Here is a 17397-nt window from a genome sequence, read left to right on the forward strand (position 1 = left end):
CATTTCATATTATTTTTATTTTTCATTTCTTAAAATTATCCATAAAAATACATTCCCAACACCCCCTTTCTCCCCATTTCACCTTTCTCTCTCTCTCTCTTCTTTTCCCTCAACACCTCCTGCAAATCTTTAATTCAGGAACAATTCAAAAATTGACCGCTTTTCACATGGGTTTTGATCAGATTGGTTGTTAAACGCCCAGCTTCCACGAAAACATTGATCACAATGATAACAATTCGACGTGTGCTCACTACAACGCGTTTTGAATTCAACGCGTGGTGGAATAAGGTGGCGGTAGTATTCCATGTTAATCCATGCGTGATCATGTTTTCATAACGCAACGCCCCGGGTGTCCTTATCACAATATATCAACATGGGTCATAATACCCTTCCAACGTGGTCTTGAGATTATGCCTAAAAGTATACATAGCATGAAAAGCAACAACAACAACAACCATACCCAGTAAATCACACAAATAGCAAAGCTACTTATAGTGTCTAGGGAGAGTGGGATGTAGACAGGCCTTGCCTCCATCCCTAGGGATATAGAGGCTGTTTCCAGAGAGACCCCCGGCTCCAAAACAAACAACATACCAACACACCAAGTCAAATAATATAGAAATAAGAAGTCACGAATACTAAGAAAGTGATGAGAGAGTGACACAATATAATGTAAAATATGTATAATAACATACAACTTCATATAGGTATAAACACAAGAAGGCAATCACCTATAAAGTCACTTAAAGGATAAGAAAAATCTACGTCCCTAAATATACCTAAGACCCTACTAAAATATCCTCTAGAATTCTTTAACCCTAATTCTATGCCTCCACGAAGTCCTATCTTGGACCATGTCCTCAGAAAGGCACAACTCTAGTAAATCATGCCTAATTTGCTCATCACAAGTCAGTTTGGGTCTACTTCTTCCTCTCCTCCCCTCCATAGTGAGAGTTTCCACTACTCTAATCGGTGTCGTTGTTTCCCTCCACTTCACATGCCCAAACGATCTCAATCTCCCCTCCTAATCTTATCCGGTATACTAGCCACTCCTAATCTTTCACTAAATACCACATTTCTTATTCGATCTAACCTCATGTTTCCACATATCCACCTCAACATCCTCATCTCTGCTACCTCCATTGCGCTTATGTCTTCTTGATAGCCCAGCAGTCTGTTCCATATAACATGGTGGACCTAACTGCTAACCTATAAAATTCCCCCTTTAGTTTAGTTGGGAACCTCCTATCGCACAATACCCCTCTGGCTACCCTCCATCTACACCAGCCAGCCCGTATGCGATTGATTACATCACTATCTATGTCAACATCTCTTTGTACAAACGACCCCAAATACTTAACTTTAGTTGCCTGCGGGACCAAATGATCCTCAATGGTATTCTGGGTGTCATCGTCATCGGCTAGACCACTGAAATCATAGTATAGATACTCAGTCTTAGATTGACTAATCCTTAGACCCTTGCCCTCTAAAGCTACTCACCACTCCTCTACGTTCTCGTTCAAACACTTTTCATGACATAGCATGAAAAGCCTAAGCATATAAACGATAAAAGACCATGACATCTTCAACAATATTACACAAGTATACGAGCTGAGCTAATATTTTTATTCCTCCAATAAATAGTTAAAATCAGCCTATATGATATGTTATCAATTAAATGAAAACATCCGAACATCATTGACGTTGCAGGATGGCAGACGAAACTACACTCAACAACCGGGTATGAAACATATAGTTATTGATTTTAGAATTCGATCTCGTATTAGTTTGAGTTTGAATTGAGAGCGATACAATTTGCTAATTCTGTTTGTAACAGATTTAACTAGAAGGTATTAAATTAAACATTTGGGTTGGGCTTGTAGTAAACAGGGCAAATAAAAGGATTTCTGTCAAAAATGATTATTATGTTTTCATGATAATCATCTGCTGGATGGGTTCTAACTACTTCCACATTGCAATTCAGTGAATGCACACAAACATTGTCCGACACGAAGCTTCGCCACTCTAAAATCAGGAAAAGTTATACCAGTAAACAAGTGAGCAACTCTTTCTGTCTCTCTTATTACCCTTTGGGCAATTCATGTACATGTTTTTCGCACGCACGCACGCGGGACTCAAACTCTTTTATCCATCACTTACCCCCAGTTTAGATATAAATATAGTTGCTTGAATATTGTGAAATTTTATGAAATAACAAGTAATCAAAAAATAACAACAGATCAACACAAGAAATAGCGACAAAACAGGTGACAAAACTCTTATTAAACCAACCCAAAATATTTGCCCCCCAAATACCCAATGATCTTACAACTGTAAGATCTAATCAACAACAAGTACAGAAGTACATAGATGATCATCCACTGATGATCATCAGAACAAGAATACAACAAATCCAGAAGAACAATCTCAACTGAGATTGTTCGTACAAACCCTAAACGATCACAAGAACAAGAGAGAGAAGTAAAACTGATCAACTGAATGATTGAAGAGAGAGACAAAGTATATATACTCCAATCTTTCACTCAAGCCCAGAACTATCCACAGCGTACACGAACAGTCCTCCAATTTACAACCAGCCCCTTAGATATTTCTGTAACAACAAAAGGCTCAAAACAACCCATAAGCCCAATAACAAACTAGTAACAACCAAACCAACGAATGATAATAAAAGCCCAAACTGAATATATAACAATATGTAATATACGTAACAACTTAGACACTTATTTTAACATCCCCCCTTCATTCGATTGGTTTAAACATGTCAATCAAACCAAGTTGATTACAAAACAATTCATGCTGATCACTGGTAAGACCTTTGGTAAGAATGTCAGCAAGTTGATTTTCTGTATCAACCTTGACAGTTCTTATAACACCATCAGCCAACTTTTCTCTCAAGAAATGAAGATCCAACTCAAAATGTTTCGTTCGTTCATGAAATACAGGATTCGCTGCTATTGAAATAGCAGCTTGACTATCACAATTTAAAGACATAGGCAGATCACAACTAACATTTAACTCAGATAACAAATTCCTTAACCACATAAGCTCACAAGTTGCAGAACACATAGCTCTATATTCTGCTTCTGCAGTTGAACGAGCAACTGTAGATTGTTTCTTACTTTTCCAAGAAACAAGACAAGAACCTAAGAATATACAAAATCCAGTAACAGACTTACGAGTTTGCAAACACTTTGCCCAATCAGAATCAGCAAAACCATACAATTCAAGTTTAGAACTTTTTTTAAAAGATAAACCTTTTCCTGGACTTTGTTTTAAATATCTTAGCAGTCTAAGTGCCAAACTTAGATGAACTTCTTTGGGACTATGCATGAACTGGCTTAAAAACTGAACTGTATAGCTAATATCTGGCCTTGTCAAGGACAAATATATTAACTTTCCAATCAGTTTTTGAAATCCAGTAACATTATTAAGCAATTGTTGATTTTTCTCAATTTTAGATGTAACAAGAGAACTCAGTTCAATAGGAGTAGAAACAGGTTTACAACCTAAAAAACCATATTCATTTAGAAGTTCAAGACAATACTTTCTTTGATTTAGGCAAATAATATCCTTATCATATAAAACCTCAATACCTAAAAAATATTTTAAAATGCCTAAATCTTTTATCTTGAAAGTTTCATGCAAAATGGTTTTAATCTTTTTAATTTCATATTCTGAGTTTCCTGTAACAACTACATCATCAACATAAACCAACAAGAAGACAGTAACACTTTCTTTCAACATGACAAATAAGGAGTGATCACACTTACTTTGAACATAACCAGAACTTAACAAAACATCAGTAAGTCTTTCATTCCATTTTCTAGGAGCCTGCTTAAGGCCATATAAAGACTTAACAAGTTTACAAACTTTTAATTCATTTTTAGAATAATAACCTTGAGGCAATTTCATGTACACATCCTCACTAATAGTTCCATGCAAGAAGGCATTATCAACATCAAGCTGATACAAAGGCCAATTATAAGAAACAGCTAAGGCTATAACAGTCCTAACTGTTACCATTTTAACCACAGGCGAGAAGGTCTCTCCAAAATCAAGACCTTCTCTTTGGTTGAAGCCCTTAGCAACCAGCCGAGCTTTAAACCTTTCAATCTCCCCATTTGACTTATACTTAACCCTATATACCCATTTACAACCAATGGCCTTTCGACCTTGAGGAAGATCAGCTAAGATCCAAGTGTTATTCCTGAACAAAGCCTCCATTTCTTTGTTCATAGCTTCAACCCATCTAGGATCTTTAGCTGCTTCCTCATAAGAAGAAGGTTCAACAGTTTTATTAAGAGCAGTAACAAAGCACAAATTCTCAGTAGACAAACAAGCATAGTTAACAACTTTATCCAAGCCATACTTAACTTTACTATTTAACACAAAATTCTCAAGTTTCTTTGGTAAAACACTTTTCCTACTAGATCTTCTAAGAGATACATTTGTTCCCTCAGATGGGTTGATCTCATCATGTGAAGTTCTAATGTCCTCTGCCCTACCAGTCCCTTCACTACTACTACTTTCAACTCCAGTAGACTGTTGGTGTTCAACACTACTTGGAGTGGTAGATGTAGAGGGAACAGGTTGCTGATCATCATTAGAAACCCCATGAGATCCACTGTTCCCCTCTTCATCATTGGGATATATAGGATTAGTTGTTATAATTTCAGCACTATCAAAAAAATTTAACTGATTTAAGCTATCAGTTAAAGTATCATGATTGGTTATACTCTTAGATTTAAAAGGGAATACATCTTCAAAAAATTTAACATCTCTAGAAAAAAACTCTTTTTTGTTATCAAGACTCCACAGTTTATAGCCTTTTTTAACATTTGAGTAACCAATCATAACACATTTTTCAGCATTAAAAGACATTTTATCAGTATCATTAAGAATAGTGCTGAAACACAGACAACCAAATATCCTAAAATGTGCAAACGAGGGTTTAAAACCAAACATTAACTCAAAAGGACTTTTTCCTAACAACACAGATGAAGGTAACCTGTTGATAATATAAACAGCTGTCAAAACACAATCAGACCAGAAAGAAAGAGGAACACCACTTTGAAACAGTAAAGATCTAGCCAAGTTTAACAGATGTCGATGTTTCCTCTCAACAACACCATTTTGCTGAGGTGTATAAGCACAAGTTGTTTGATGTAAAATACCTTTTGATTTACAAAACATATCCATTTTATGATTTACAAACTCTGTTCCATTATCAGATCTAAAAACCTTAACTCTTTTTTTAAAATGAGTTAATATTAATTCATAAAAGCTTTCAATATTTTCAAACACTTCTATTTTGCTTTTTAACAAATAACACCAAACAACTCGTGAATAGTCATCAACAACAGTTAGAAAATATTTAAACCCATCTCTACTAGTAACCCTATAAGGTCCCCAAACATCCAAATGAATTAAATCACCTACATGTTTTGACTTGTGTTCACTTAAAGGAAAAGGAGTTCTAACCTGTTTAGCTCTATGACAGATTTCACATGATTGTTTTTCAAAACCAACAACACCTAAATCAGTTTTTAAAATAGACAAAACTTGATCAGCAGGATGCCCTAATCTATTATGCCACAAATTGCTAACACTCAAACTATTGAAACAAAGATTAACAGCACTATCACCTTTGCTAACAAAGTATAAACCATTATCCTGTTTACCAGTCACCAGGGCTTTCCCTGATTTCAAATCCTGAAGCACACAAGTATGTTCATTAAATACAACAGTAATGTTATTATCTTTGGCTAATTTGTACACAGATAACAGATTAACACTGTAAGTAGGTACAAAAAACACATCATTTAAAACAACATTTTCAGCAAGTTTTAAATTGCCAATTTTTGAAACTTTAGCTTTTGTACCGTTAGGATGTGACACAAACAGATCATATTCAGAAACATCAACACAATTAAACATTTCTCTATCAGTTTTGACCATGTGCTGATTAGCACCTGAATCACAAATCCAGTTAAAATCAAATCCAAAATTAACCAAACTAGAACAACTTATGACTTCTCCTAAGGAATTAAAACCACAACTAGTCTTACCTCCTATATTAGAGGATTGAGACTCAGTACTTGATTTTTCACCCAACAAACTTAGAATTTTTGCAACCTGCTCAGGAGAAAAAGGAGAACTAGAAGGAACAGAAGATACATTTGACTTAGGATTAGACACATTTTTACCACTTTGATTAACAGGTTTCTTTTTAAACCCCTGAGGATATCCTACAACTTCAAAACATCTGTCCACAGTATGTCCTATTTTATTACAATGAGTACATTTAAAATTTGGGTTAGGACCTTTAAATTCTCTTTTTCTTTGATCAAAAGACTGATTTGTTTTAGCAACAAATGATACACTTTGATTTTTAGTAACATTACTAGAATTTCTATGTGATTCCTCTCTAGACACAATTGAAAAAGCAACTTTGACTGAAGGCAATGGCTCTCTAGTTAACAAATTTGTTCTTACAGGATGATAAATATCATCTAAACCCATAAGAAATTGCATCAGTTTTATTAATGTAGAAAAATCATTGAAGTCTTTTGCAGCTTGACAAGAACATGTAGGCAGTTGAAGCACAGCATCAAACTGCTTCCACATAGTATTTAGTTTATGATAGTATTCAGATACTGAGCTACCATTTTGAGTTATACAATTAATTTTTTTATACAAATCATACACTATTGAGCCATCTACCTTATCATAAGTTTCTTTTAGGTCAGTCCAAACCTCAGATGCAAGTTTAGAAAAAACCTGACCAAGATATAACTCTTCTGACACAGAATTTAACAACCAACTTAAAACCACAGAGTTACATCTATCCCACTGACTACTCAAAACATCATCCTCAGTATTCTTTTTACACTTTCCATCTATAAAACCAAATTTATTTTTGGCTTCTAATGCTAATTTCATAGCACTAGACCAAACCCTATAATTTTCAGTACCCTTTAACTTTATATTAACTATAGTTAAAGAGCTTGAGTCACTGGGATGTAAAAACAGAGGATCACCTATATCCAATTTACTAATCAAAGTCTGGGAAGGCCCAGCACTATCATCTTTATCAGTCATGATTAACAATCAAGAACCACACAAACACAAAAGCAGATATACCAAAACAAAGAACAGACAAACAAGAACTCTAACAAGTGGGTGCAACTAGATCTGAAGTATTGTAACAACAGATCTAGAATCAACAACAACCAACAAAACACTACTGGTCAGATTGCCCTAAATCTTCAAGGATTTAGAGACCAACACAGAGTGTTTTCACCAAGAACGAGGAGAACCTTCACACTTCCAATAAAACCCTAGCTAGGGTTTCAGGCACAAAGATCGAAGCACAACACAAAGATCAAGACGATCTATCCAGAACAATAGCCAGATCTGTAACTTCAAACAGACCTAGACACAAATCAACAAAAAAATCAGCAAATCACAGCGGAATAATGACAGATCCAGAGCTTTTAGCTCTGATACCATGTGAAATTTTATGAAATAACAAGTAATCAAAAAATAACAACAGATCAACACAAGAAATAGCGACAAAACAGGTGACAAAACTCTTATTAAACCAACCCAAAATATTTGCCCCCCAAATACCCAATGATCTTACAACTGTAAGATCTAATCAACAACAAGTACAGAAGTACATAGATGATCATCCACTGATGATCATCAGAACAAGAATACAACAAATCCAGAAGAACAATCTCAACTGAGATTGTTCGTACAAACCCTAAACGATCACAAGAACAAGAGAGAGAAGTAAAACTGATCAACTGAATGATTGAAGAGAGAGACAAAGTATATATACTCCAATCTTTCACTCAAGCCCAGAACTATCCACAGCGTACACGAACAGTCCTCCAATTTACAACCAGCCCCTTAGATATTTCTGTAACAACAAAAGGCTCAAAACAACCCATAAGCCCAATAACAAACTAGTAACAACCAAACCAACGAATGATAATAAAAGCCCAAACTGAATATATAACAATATGTAATATACGTAACAACTTAGACACTTATTTTAACAAATATATAAATAGCCTATATGTAGTACAACGACCTAAAGAACTGACGCACAAAACCTTTCCACGTACAAGAGGTGCGCCTTAAAGCCCACCTCACCTGCGTCTTTTGTACAGCAAGCAAGCAAAGCAAACCAGTTTGTGCCTGAGGTCGCCTCACGCCTTAGGGATGCTTTTTGAAGCCCAGACTTTGGGTGCTTTGTGGTTGGACATATCAATTTTACTCTGTATCCAAAATCTTACCATCCCTTCATGTTCTATGTTGATTGTTGTTAGCCCTTTGCTTACTGTATACACACATAATCTTCTAGTCGTTTTTCAATGTTGTATATTTCGTTTCATTTGGTGGCTCTAGAATCTCGATTTGTTGTTTGTATCTTTCTTGATGATTTTTTTCTTGATTTATATTAATAGGAAGAAGAGATTGGATGAAGTATGTCTCCAGAAGTTTCAGCAATACAGCCGAAATTACATTCAATCGTGGATCATACAAGGTTACTCGTCTCATCATTCTTTGTTTACTTTGCAGTCGCAATTCCAACCCATTTACACATATATTCAGGTTTTATTTTATCTCCACCAGGTCTAATAGGTAGAAAACATCACTCCTAGTACATTTTAATGAAGAAAACCCCATAACTTATTTATTCTAAAATTTGTGTTTTATCATAATTATGTGCTTTTTGTAATCATGTATTACACTAATGATGTTGGATAATCTTGACATAGGTTGTGGGCTTAATTGGGTCAGAAGTGTTTTCCCTATGTTGGTCAAGTAATGGGTTAGTAGTGTTTTGTTTAATGGGTCAAATAATGGGTCATAGCCCAACTAGAGTATCTGAGTCCATGAATGCACGTGAGTTTGAATCAGTAGTATTCAGTTAGGTTGTTTGTTTTATAATGGGTCTTTGTTTTGTCCGGGTATTAGGGAGAGTCTAAAGGTATCTTTGATTGAGTCATTTGTGTATGTTGGAAGTTAGCCTATTTAAGGCATGGTATGACATTGAATAAAAGCACCAGCATTTTACTTTTCTTCTCTTTCTATTCGATAATCATTTCTGTTTTCTTTCACTTCAGATCACTTGTGTTATTTCTTGAGTGTTATAGTTTAGTTTAATCCAACATTTGGTATCAGAGCTTCGGCTCATACCAGGGATCGTGAAGGGTTCTTCGTGAACCGTAGTGAGAGTCGAACAAGGCACTATGGGAGCCGAGTTCATGTGAAGAAGACAACTTTGTGGTGTTGTCTAGAGAGAGAATCGGAAGACAAGCTGTGTGCGAATCAAAGTTCTGTGTGAACTGGAAAAGTTGTGTGTAGTTGATCGAACCTTAGTGGTGCTGTGTGAATCGATCAAGAAAAAAAAAGGATCTGTGTGATTCAAGTATCTGTGTGATCCGAAAAAATAACTCTGAGTGAATTGGTGAAGATCTCTGTGATCAAAGAAAAAAAAGAATTTTGTGTGATTGAAAATTAAGGGGTGTTTGACTGGTGGTGAGGTACTGTACGAAAAAAAAAAAAAAAGAAAAACATTTGTTCTATATTGCTTTTCTATTTGTTTGCTAGGTTTGAAGAAAGAAGCAATGGGAGATAAGAGTCCAACTAATGCAATTGTACCATCAAATCACCAAACTAATGTTGCTTTACAGTGCCCAAAATTAACAGATACAAATTACACTTTGTGGGCAATTTTGGTCGAAACAATCCTACGGGCGAACGGTCTTTGGGAGGCAATAGATCCAGTCATTGGAGCTACTGTGGAAGACAAGAAAAATTACACAACTAAAGCCATAATTTTTCAGTCTTTGCCGGAGGATGTTTTGCTTCTGGTCGTAAAACACAAGTATGCAAAGGACGTGTGGGATTCAATCAAGGTTCGTTATCTAGGGGCGGATAGAGTTCAGAAAGCTCGGCTATCAATTTTAAGAAGCGATTTGGAAAAGCTGAAAATGAAGGAGAGTGAGACACTAGACGAGTATGCGGGAAAGATAAGCGGGATTGAAGCGAAGTTCAAGAACTTAGGATCAACTCTTGAAGACGCAACTATGGTAAGAAAGTTGTTAAATTTCGTTCCTAAGAAATATATGCAGATCGTGGCGTCTATTGAGCAGTACTCGGATGTCGATACAATGCCGTTTGAAGAGGCGGGGGGCGATTGAAGACGTACGAAGAAAGGCTTAAATCCCATGATGACGAAGAAAATGATCAAGGCCAATTATTGCTTACAAAGGAAGATAGGGAGGAAAGAACTAGACGGGGTGATTTTGATCAACCCGGACAAGGACGTGGTCGTGGTCAAGGTAGAGGTTAGGGTAATGGTAGAGGTCGAGGTGGTCGGTTCCAAAGCAATGAAGACCGAAAGGATCAAGGTTGGTATAGAGACAAGCGAAACATCAAATGCTATAATTGTCAAGAATACGGACATTATGAGAGCGAGTGTCCTAAGAAGGAAACAAAAGAAGAAGAAGCGAATTTGATTCGAGACGAAGATGAACCGACATTGCTTTGAAGAAACGGGTTGATGTCAAGATTATGGGGGTGATTGTTGGATAATCTTGACATAGGTTGTGGGCTTAATTGGGTCAGAAGTGTTTTCCCTATGTTGGTCAAATAATGGGTTAGTAGTGTTTTGTTTAATGGGTCAAATAATGGGTCATAGCCCAACTAGAGTATCTGAGTCCATGAATGCACGTGAGTTTGAATCAGTAGTATTCAGTTAGGTTGTTTGTTTTATAATGGGTCTTTGTTTTGCTCGGGTATTAGGGGGAGTCTAAAGGTATCTTTGATTGAGTCATTTCTGTACGTTGGAAGTTAGCCTATTTAAGGCATGGTATGACATTGAATAAAAGCACCAGCATTTTACTTTTCTTCTCTTTCTATTCGATAATCATTTCTGTTTTCTTTCACTGCAGATCACCACTTGTGTTATTTCTTAAATGTTATAGTTTAGTTTAATCCAACAAATGATTTATTAAAAAAAACTTAAACATATTGGATAGAAGCGGTCTAAGTATGTGCAATCAGGTCTAATGACCCTTTTTGAGCTGTACAAAATTAGCTTCTTTTACGACCTCTACTCAAAACTAGCTTTGTGTTTTAGGTAAGGTGATTGTTGATGGGAAAGTTCTAACTAAAGCTGGACACCCGGTCTCTGACAAAGCCATTGTAGAGATCGAGGTTGAAATACCAAAATATGTATAATATGTATGTAGGTGATTATTCTCCCAAGCAACTTACTTTATTTATATGTGAAAATCTAGCTTCTATATCTGATTTCACTTAAGTTACTTTAGAGCAGGACATAAATTAGAAGCTGCCATTGAACAATTAGGTGTTGATGTTACTGGAAAAGTGGCACTTCACGCAGGGCTGTCAACCGGAGGGTTTACTGATTGTTTGCTTCAGTATGGTGCTTCTTTTGTTTATGGTGTTGATTGTTAGGATTTCTAGGGTTTTGATAGAATGAATAATGCGTTCATAAAGAATATGAATTGATAATGATATTCGTACATGATAATGAATACATATACATGCGACCGATTAGAGTAACCGCTGCAAACTTAGGTTATAATATTAAATAATAATACATGTCACACTATCTAGGTTATAATATAAGTATATTTATCTAATACCCTCCCGTAAGCTAGATAGTTTCCATATTGAGACGAGCCTTCAGTCTAGAGAAGTCCTTGTTTTGCAGTGCTTTGGTCATAATGTCTGCAGTTTGATCCTTTGTTACACAGAACAATACTTCTACTTCCCCCTTCTTGATTAAATCTCGAATAAAGTGATACTTGACTCTAATATGTTTACTCTTGCCATGGTAAACTGGATCTTTTGCTAGACATATTGTGGAGTTGTTGTCACAATAAATTGGTATTGGATATTCTATCTTACCCTGTATCTCATCAAGTATCCCTTTGATCCAAATCGCTTGACATCCGGCTAATGATAAAGCCATATATTCTGCTTCCGTAGATGATAATGCCACAACCTTTTGTTTCTTGGATTGCCAGGAGATGGGACTTGACCCTAGAAGAAATACATGTCCTGAGGTGCTTTTACTGTCGTCTACATTTCCTGCATAATCGCTGTCACTGAACCCCATCAGTTTTCCTTGTCCACCCTTTGAGTATATGACACCTTGATTCAATGTTCCTTTAATATATCTAAGTATTCGCTTGCCTGCTTCCCAGTGGATTTTCTTTGGATGTTCCATATACCTGCTGATCTTAGTTACAGCATATGTGATATCCGGCCTGGTGTTAGTAAGATACATGAGACTTCTAACTAGGCTTCAATATATTCCTTCATCAGCAAATACGTCCGAATCCTCTTTTGACAGTTTTATTCCATATTCCATGGGAGTAGAGACTGAATTACACTGAGTCATTCTATATTTTTCTAATAGGCTTCGCATATATTTTCTTTGAGAAAGAATTATATTCCCATTTTCGTATGAAACTTCCATTCCAAGAAAATAGTGCAGTTTCCCCATGTCAGTCATCTCAAACTCTTCCTTCATCATGCTTTTAAAAGCATTAATTAAATTCATAGAGTTGCTTGCTATGATCAAATCATCGACATATAAACATATCACCAACTTCCCTTCATTGGTGTCCTTGATGAATAAAGTGTGTTCGTATGTGCACTTCTTGAATCCGTGTAACTTAAAATAGTTGTCTATTCGACTGTACCAGGTCTGGGAGCCTGTTTTAATCCATACAGAGCACGTTTAAGAAGACATACCTTTTCTTCTTGTCCTTTCTTGACATATCCCTTGGGTTGCTCCACATATACTTATTCATTTAAGTTTCCATTGAGAAAAGCCGTCTTTACATCCATTTGATGTAGATACCAGTCGTTCCTTGCAGCTAGTGCTAGAACCAGTCTAACCGTTTCAAACCGAATCACAGGAGCAAAAACTTCCTGATAGTCTATTCCATGTTTTTGATTATATCCTTTCACTACTAATCTCGCTTTATATTTGTCTACGTTGCCATACTCATCAAACTTGGTCTTGTAAATCCATTTTACACCAATCGGCTTCTGTTCATCGGAGGATTTACTAATTCCTATGTTTGATTTTTATGTATGGGCTCTATTTCTTTGTCCATAGCTTCTTGCCATTTAACGTCTTTACTTGCTTCTTCATAAGACCATGGATCTGCGTTTGCATAGAGAACGAAGTTAACTGATTGACTTCCACCATATTTTTGAGAAATCTCTTCTTCAGTGAGTTCCCAGTGAGTTCCCGTGAGTTCCTGTAAATACTTCCTATACTTCGAGTATTAATGACCTCATTTTCTGAATCTGTAGATGAATCATCGCTACATTGGACTGCGGTGTTTGAATTTGATGTCTGTCCACTCGTTGAGTTTTCTGCAGCAATGTTATTGTTGGCTAAATTTGAGTTTTCGGCTACTACTTCGACTCCTCCATGACTGTTGCTGATTCCTGAACTTTCAACAGCGTCACCATATTCACCAGAAACATCATGTGTTGATTCTGGATTTAACTGAGATGCTGTGACTGAACTATCCCCACTGTTCATCAGAAAAGACACCGATGTGGGATTGGATTCAGGTACCCAAGTCTTACTTTCATCAAATATAACATCTCGGCTAATTATGATCTTATTGGTGAGAGGATTATATAACTTATACCCTTTTGTATTTGTACTATATCCTACAAACACAGTTTTTTCGGTTTTGATATCAAGTTTACTTCAAAGTTGTTTCGGAACAGGAACATACACCAAACATCCGAACACTTTGAAGTGTTCAACACTTGGTTTTCGTCCATTCCAAGCTTCATACGGTGTCACATTTGGTCTTGCTTTTGTTACTGTTCGGTTCAATATGTAAGTAGTGCAGGCCACGGCTTCGGCCCAATAGCTATTTGGTAAATTGTTCACATTCATCATACTTCGATTGAGTTCCATCAAGGTTCTATTTTTCCGTTCTACCACCCCATTTTGTTGAGGGGCGTAGCTATTCGTTAGTTGATGATGTATTCCATTTAGCACTAAGTATTCTTGAAATGCTTTGCTACAGCATTCACCTCCACGATCAGATCTTAGTGTCTTTATATTATGATCTGACTGTTTTTCCACAAGTACTCTAAATTGTTTAAAATAACTGAGAGCTTCGGATTTAAACTTGAGGAAATATACCCATGTCCGTGTGAAGTCATCAATAAATGTAATAAAGTACCTACACCCACCAATAGACTCCTTCATGGGACCACATATATCCGAATGAACAATTTGTAAAGGTGTATCTGTCTGCCACATTGACTTCTTTGGAAATGGCTTTCTAGCATGTTTACCCGAAATGCATCCTTCACAAATGTTTGAATTTTTTGTGATTCTTGGTATTCCTCGGACTAGTTCTTTATTTCCCATTTCAACCAAAGTATCATAATTCACATGCCCAAATCGTTCATGCCAAAGAGTGGAGGTATCAGTTGTCGTCATTTCTAGTGCAAGTGATATGTCGTTTTCAGGATTCAAAGGAAACATTTTATTATTCGTCATGTCATTTTAATGACCCCTATGATTTTATCGTTTCTATCTTTGATGATACACCGTTCATTCAAAAACTCTACTTTGTAAACCTTCTGTAGCAACTGACCCACACTTAATAAGTTGTGTTTTAAACCCTTCACATAAAAAACATTTTGAACCTTCTTATTCTGACCTTTTATTGATATCATCACTTCTCCGATCCCTTGAACTTCTAGTTGTTTGTCATCACCCGTTCTCACTTCCTTTTGAAGTGATTCATCTAACTTGACAAACAGACCCTTGTTACCTGTTATATGATTCCTGCACCCGTTATCCAAGTACCAGCAATCTTCCTTAATGGTTTCTTCCATGTTAAAAATCATAAACATGGTATCATCTTGTTGCTCATCTAATTCATCTTCCCTATGAATTAGAGCGTTGTCAGACTTTTCATTCACATCCTTCTTCGGACAAAACTTGGACGTATGTCCGGTTTCTGACAATTAAAACATCTTATAGAGCCCCAAGATCTGCCTTTGTTCCTGCCCCGTCCCTTCCCTTGCCCGGATTTATCCGTGTTCGAGTTTTGCATTTGAAATGCATGTTCCATGGGAACATCATCATACAGTTTCATTCGCAGTTCATGAGACCAGAGTATGCCCATGAGTTCTTCGGAGGACAGGGTCTCCAAATCTTTCGTTTCTTCTACAGTGATAACTACAGACTCGAAATTTTGAGTCAAACTTCGTAGAATTTTTTCTACCACTCGTTGCTCACTGATTTTCTCTTCGTTCATTCTTAATTGATTCACAATTAAAGTTGTTCTGTTGAAATAATCTTCAACAGTTTCACCCTCTTTCATCTTTAAAGCATCGAAACTACATCTATGAGTTTGTAATTTTACCGTTTTTACGCGATTCTCTCCTCTGTATGATTTGTGCAGTGTGATCCATGCATCCTTTGACGTTTTCACCATTGCAATACGTTCGAAGACAGTGTCGTTAACTGACTGGAAAATAATATGCAGTGCTCTTCTGTCCTTTTTTGTTGATTCTCGGTATGCAGCAATGGCGTCTTCCGAAGGATTTGTTCCTAATTCTTGATATCTGTCTTCTACAATGTTCCATAATTCCTGAGATTCCAGTAAAACCCTCATCTGAATGTTCCAGTGATAGTAATTTTGTCCAGTGAGTTTTGGGATTTGTCTTTGAATTTCGGTCGCTAGAATCATCTTTGAACAGATAATTGTCTAAAACAGAGATCTGATGTTCGTTTCTTGATAGTCTTTGATCGATGTGTGTGGCTCTCATACCACTTTGTTAGGATTTCTAGGGTTTTGATAGAATGAATAATGCGTTCACAAAGAATATGAATTGATAATGATATTCGTACATGATAATGAATACATATACATGCGGCTGATTAGAGTAACCGCTGCAAACTTAGGTTATAATATTAAATAATAATACATGTCACACTATCTAGGTTATAATATAAGTATATTTATCTAATATTGATGTAGGTTATGGACAGGTAAATCCTACATAAATTAACACCAAGTATAATATTATGAAAAATAAAACGTGCATGGGTTTTATACAGGTGGCAGATAAAATTCGTCGAGATGAACGTGTATCCGTTATCGAGAGGACCAATTTGAGATATCTTACTGAGCTTCCTCATAAAGTTGACTTGGTGACTTTGGATCTTTCATTCATCTCTATACTTCTAGTAAGTGTTGTTTACTTTGTCATTAAAGAAATAAGTTCATTCATGACAAATTCTTAAACGTTTGTTTCATTCCTTTTCGTTTTGTTAGGTCATGCCTGTTGTTGTTAACCTGATGAAAGAAGAAGCTACACTGATTACATTAATTAAGCCTCAATTCAAGGCTCATAGATCACAAGTATGAAAAAGGGTCTGGGTGCCCACTTCAAATTATTTTTTTTAGCTTTGTGGTACACATATACAAGAACACTCACATTCGAGTAAAATTCGGTCAGTTTTTTAAGTCATTTATCACTGAAGGGAATTTTTAATTTTTTTAACAGGTAGGAGGAGGTGGGATTGTTAGAGATCCCTTGGTTCATCAAGAGGTATGTTGCCGGTCTCTTTACAATTGTAATTTAACTTTTAGAAAAAAGCGATTTAGTAGGTTCAATTCAATTTGGGTTGACTTTGACCCATTTTTACGTTCCTAGCAGGCTAGCGCCAGCGGTAATGTAAAAGTGAGTAAACATTGACCTTGTGTTGACGATATAGGTGCGGGAGAAGATTGTGAAGGGTGTAGAAGATCTTGGTTTCCAATGCAATGGTTGGATAGAGTCTCCTTTAAAGGGTGCTGAAGGAAACATTGAATTCTTGGCTTGTTTTACCAGAACAACCACCAGTCAGAATAGAGTAGATTAGTTATCCCGTGTGCCATCACAGGGGGTGCAAACTATAGTGTTTCAAATTTCCCTTTTGCTCTACGTGTCTCCTGGAAATAGTAACAGTCACTGTTGAATTATTATTGGCTTTTGTTGAATTTTTGGTGACGCCAATAAGTAGAGATGGGAAAATGTGCAGTTTAGACAGACAGGATGAGTATTTGTAATCCTTTTGTACGGCCCCGTTTCACTCAAACATTTGACGTTCAATTGAAGATGTTAAGAAAGTTGTTTTAAGTGTACTATCCAAACCGCTTTTTATAAGACCTATAACTTGTGGACTAATCCATTATCAAAACCCGCGGGTTAAAAGATCCAAAATAAATAAACCTAACGTGCAAAACAAACTATCACACTTCAATCACTAGAATACAACAT

The 17397-nt window shown here is 36.3% G+C and overlaps 2 protein-coding genes across 2 annotated transcripts; both read left to right on the forward strand.

Moving 5' to 3' along the window:
- Positions 1-8897: 8897 nt before the first annotated feature.
- LOC110866937 lies at positions 8898-10241 on the forward strand. The gene is made up of 2 exons (XM_022116080.1): positions 8898-8940; positions 9649-10241. Exons 1-2 carry the CDS (start codon positions 8898-8900, stop codon positions 10239-10241), a joined length of 636 nt encoding a protein of 211 aa, XP_021971772.1.
- Positions 10242-15969: 5728 nt separating this feature from the next.
- LOC110866938 (putative rRNA methyltransferase YqxC) lies at positions 15970-17014 on the forward strand. Its single transcript, XM_022116081.2, has 6 exons — positions 15970-16036; positions 16113-16123; positions 16193-16321; positions 16410-16496; positions 16642-16686; positions 16853-17014. The coding sequence occupies exons 1-6, from the start codon at positions 15970-15972 to the stop codon at positions 16997-16999; spliced, it is 486 nt and encodes a 161-aa protein (XP_021971773.1). The 3' UTR covers positions 17000-17014.
- The last annotated feature ends 383 nt before the right edge of the window (positions 17015-17397 follow it).

This window comes from Helianthus annuus, chromosome 4 (assembly GCF_002127325.2).
Source record: "Helianthus annuus cultivar XRQ/B chromosome 4, HanXRQr2.0-SUNRISE, whole genome shotgun sequence".
NCBI lineage: Eukaryota > Viridiplantae > Streptophyta > Magnoliopsida > Asterales > Asteraceae > Helianthus > Helianthus annuus.

Bases quoted from the DNA above. Each gene is read 5' to 3' on its own strand.
- LOC110866937 (XM_022116080.1), top strand. From the start codon at position 8,898: ATGGGTCATAGCCCAACTAGAGTATCTGAGTCCATGAATGCAC. The intron at 8,941-9,648 runs GTGAGTTTGAAT...TTTGTTTGCTAG, and splicing joins ATCTGAGTCCATGAATGCAC to GTTTGAAGAAAGAAGCAATG.
- LOC110866938 (XM_022116081.2), top strand. From the start codon at position 15,970: ATGATATTCGTACATGATAATGAATACATATACATGCGGCTGATTAGA. The intron at 16,322-16,409 runs GTAAGTGTTGTT...TCGTTTTGTTAG, and splicing joins CATTCATCTCTATACTTCTA to GTCATGCCTGTTGTTGTTAA. The intron at 16,687-16,852 runs GTATGTTGCCGG...TTGACGATATAG, and splicing joins ATCCCTTGGTTCATCAAGAG to GTGCGGGAGAAGATTGTGAA.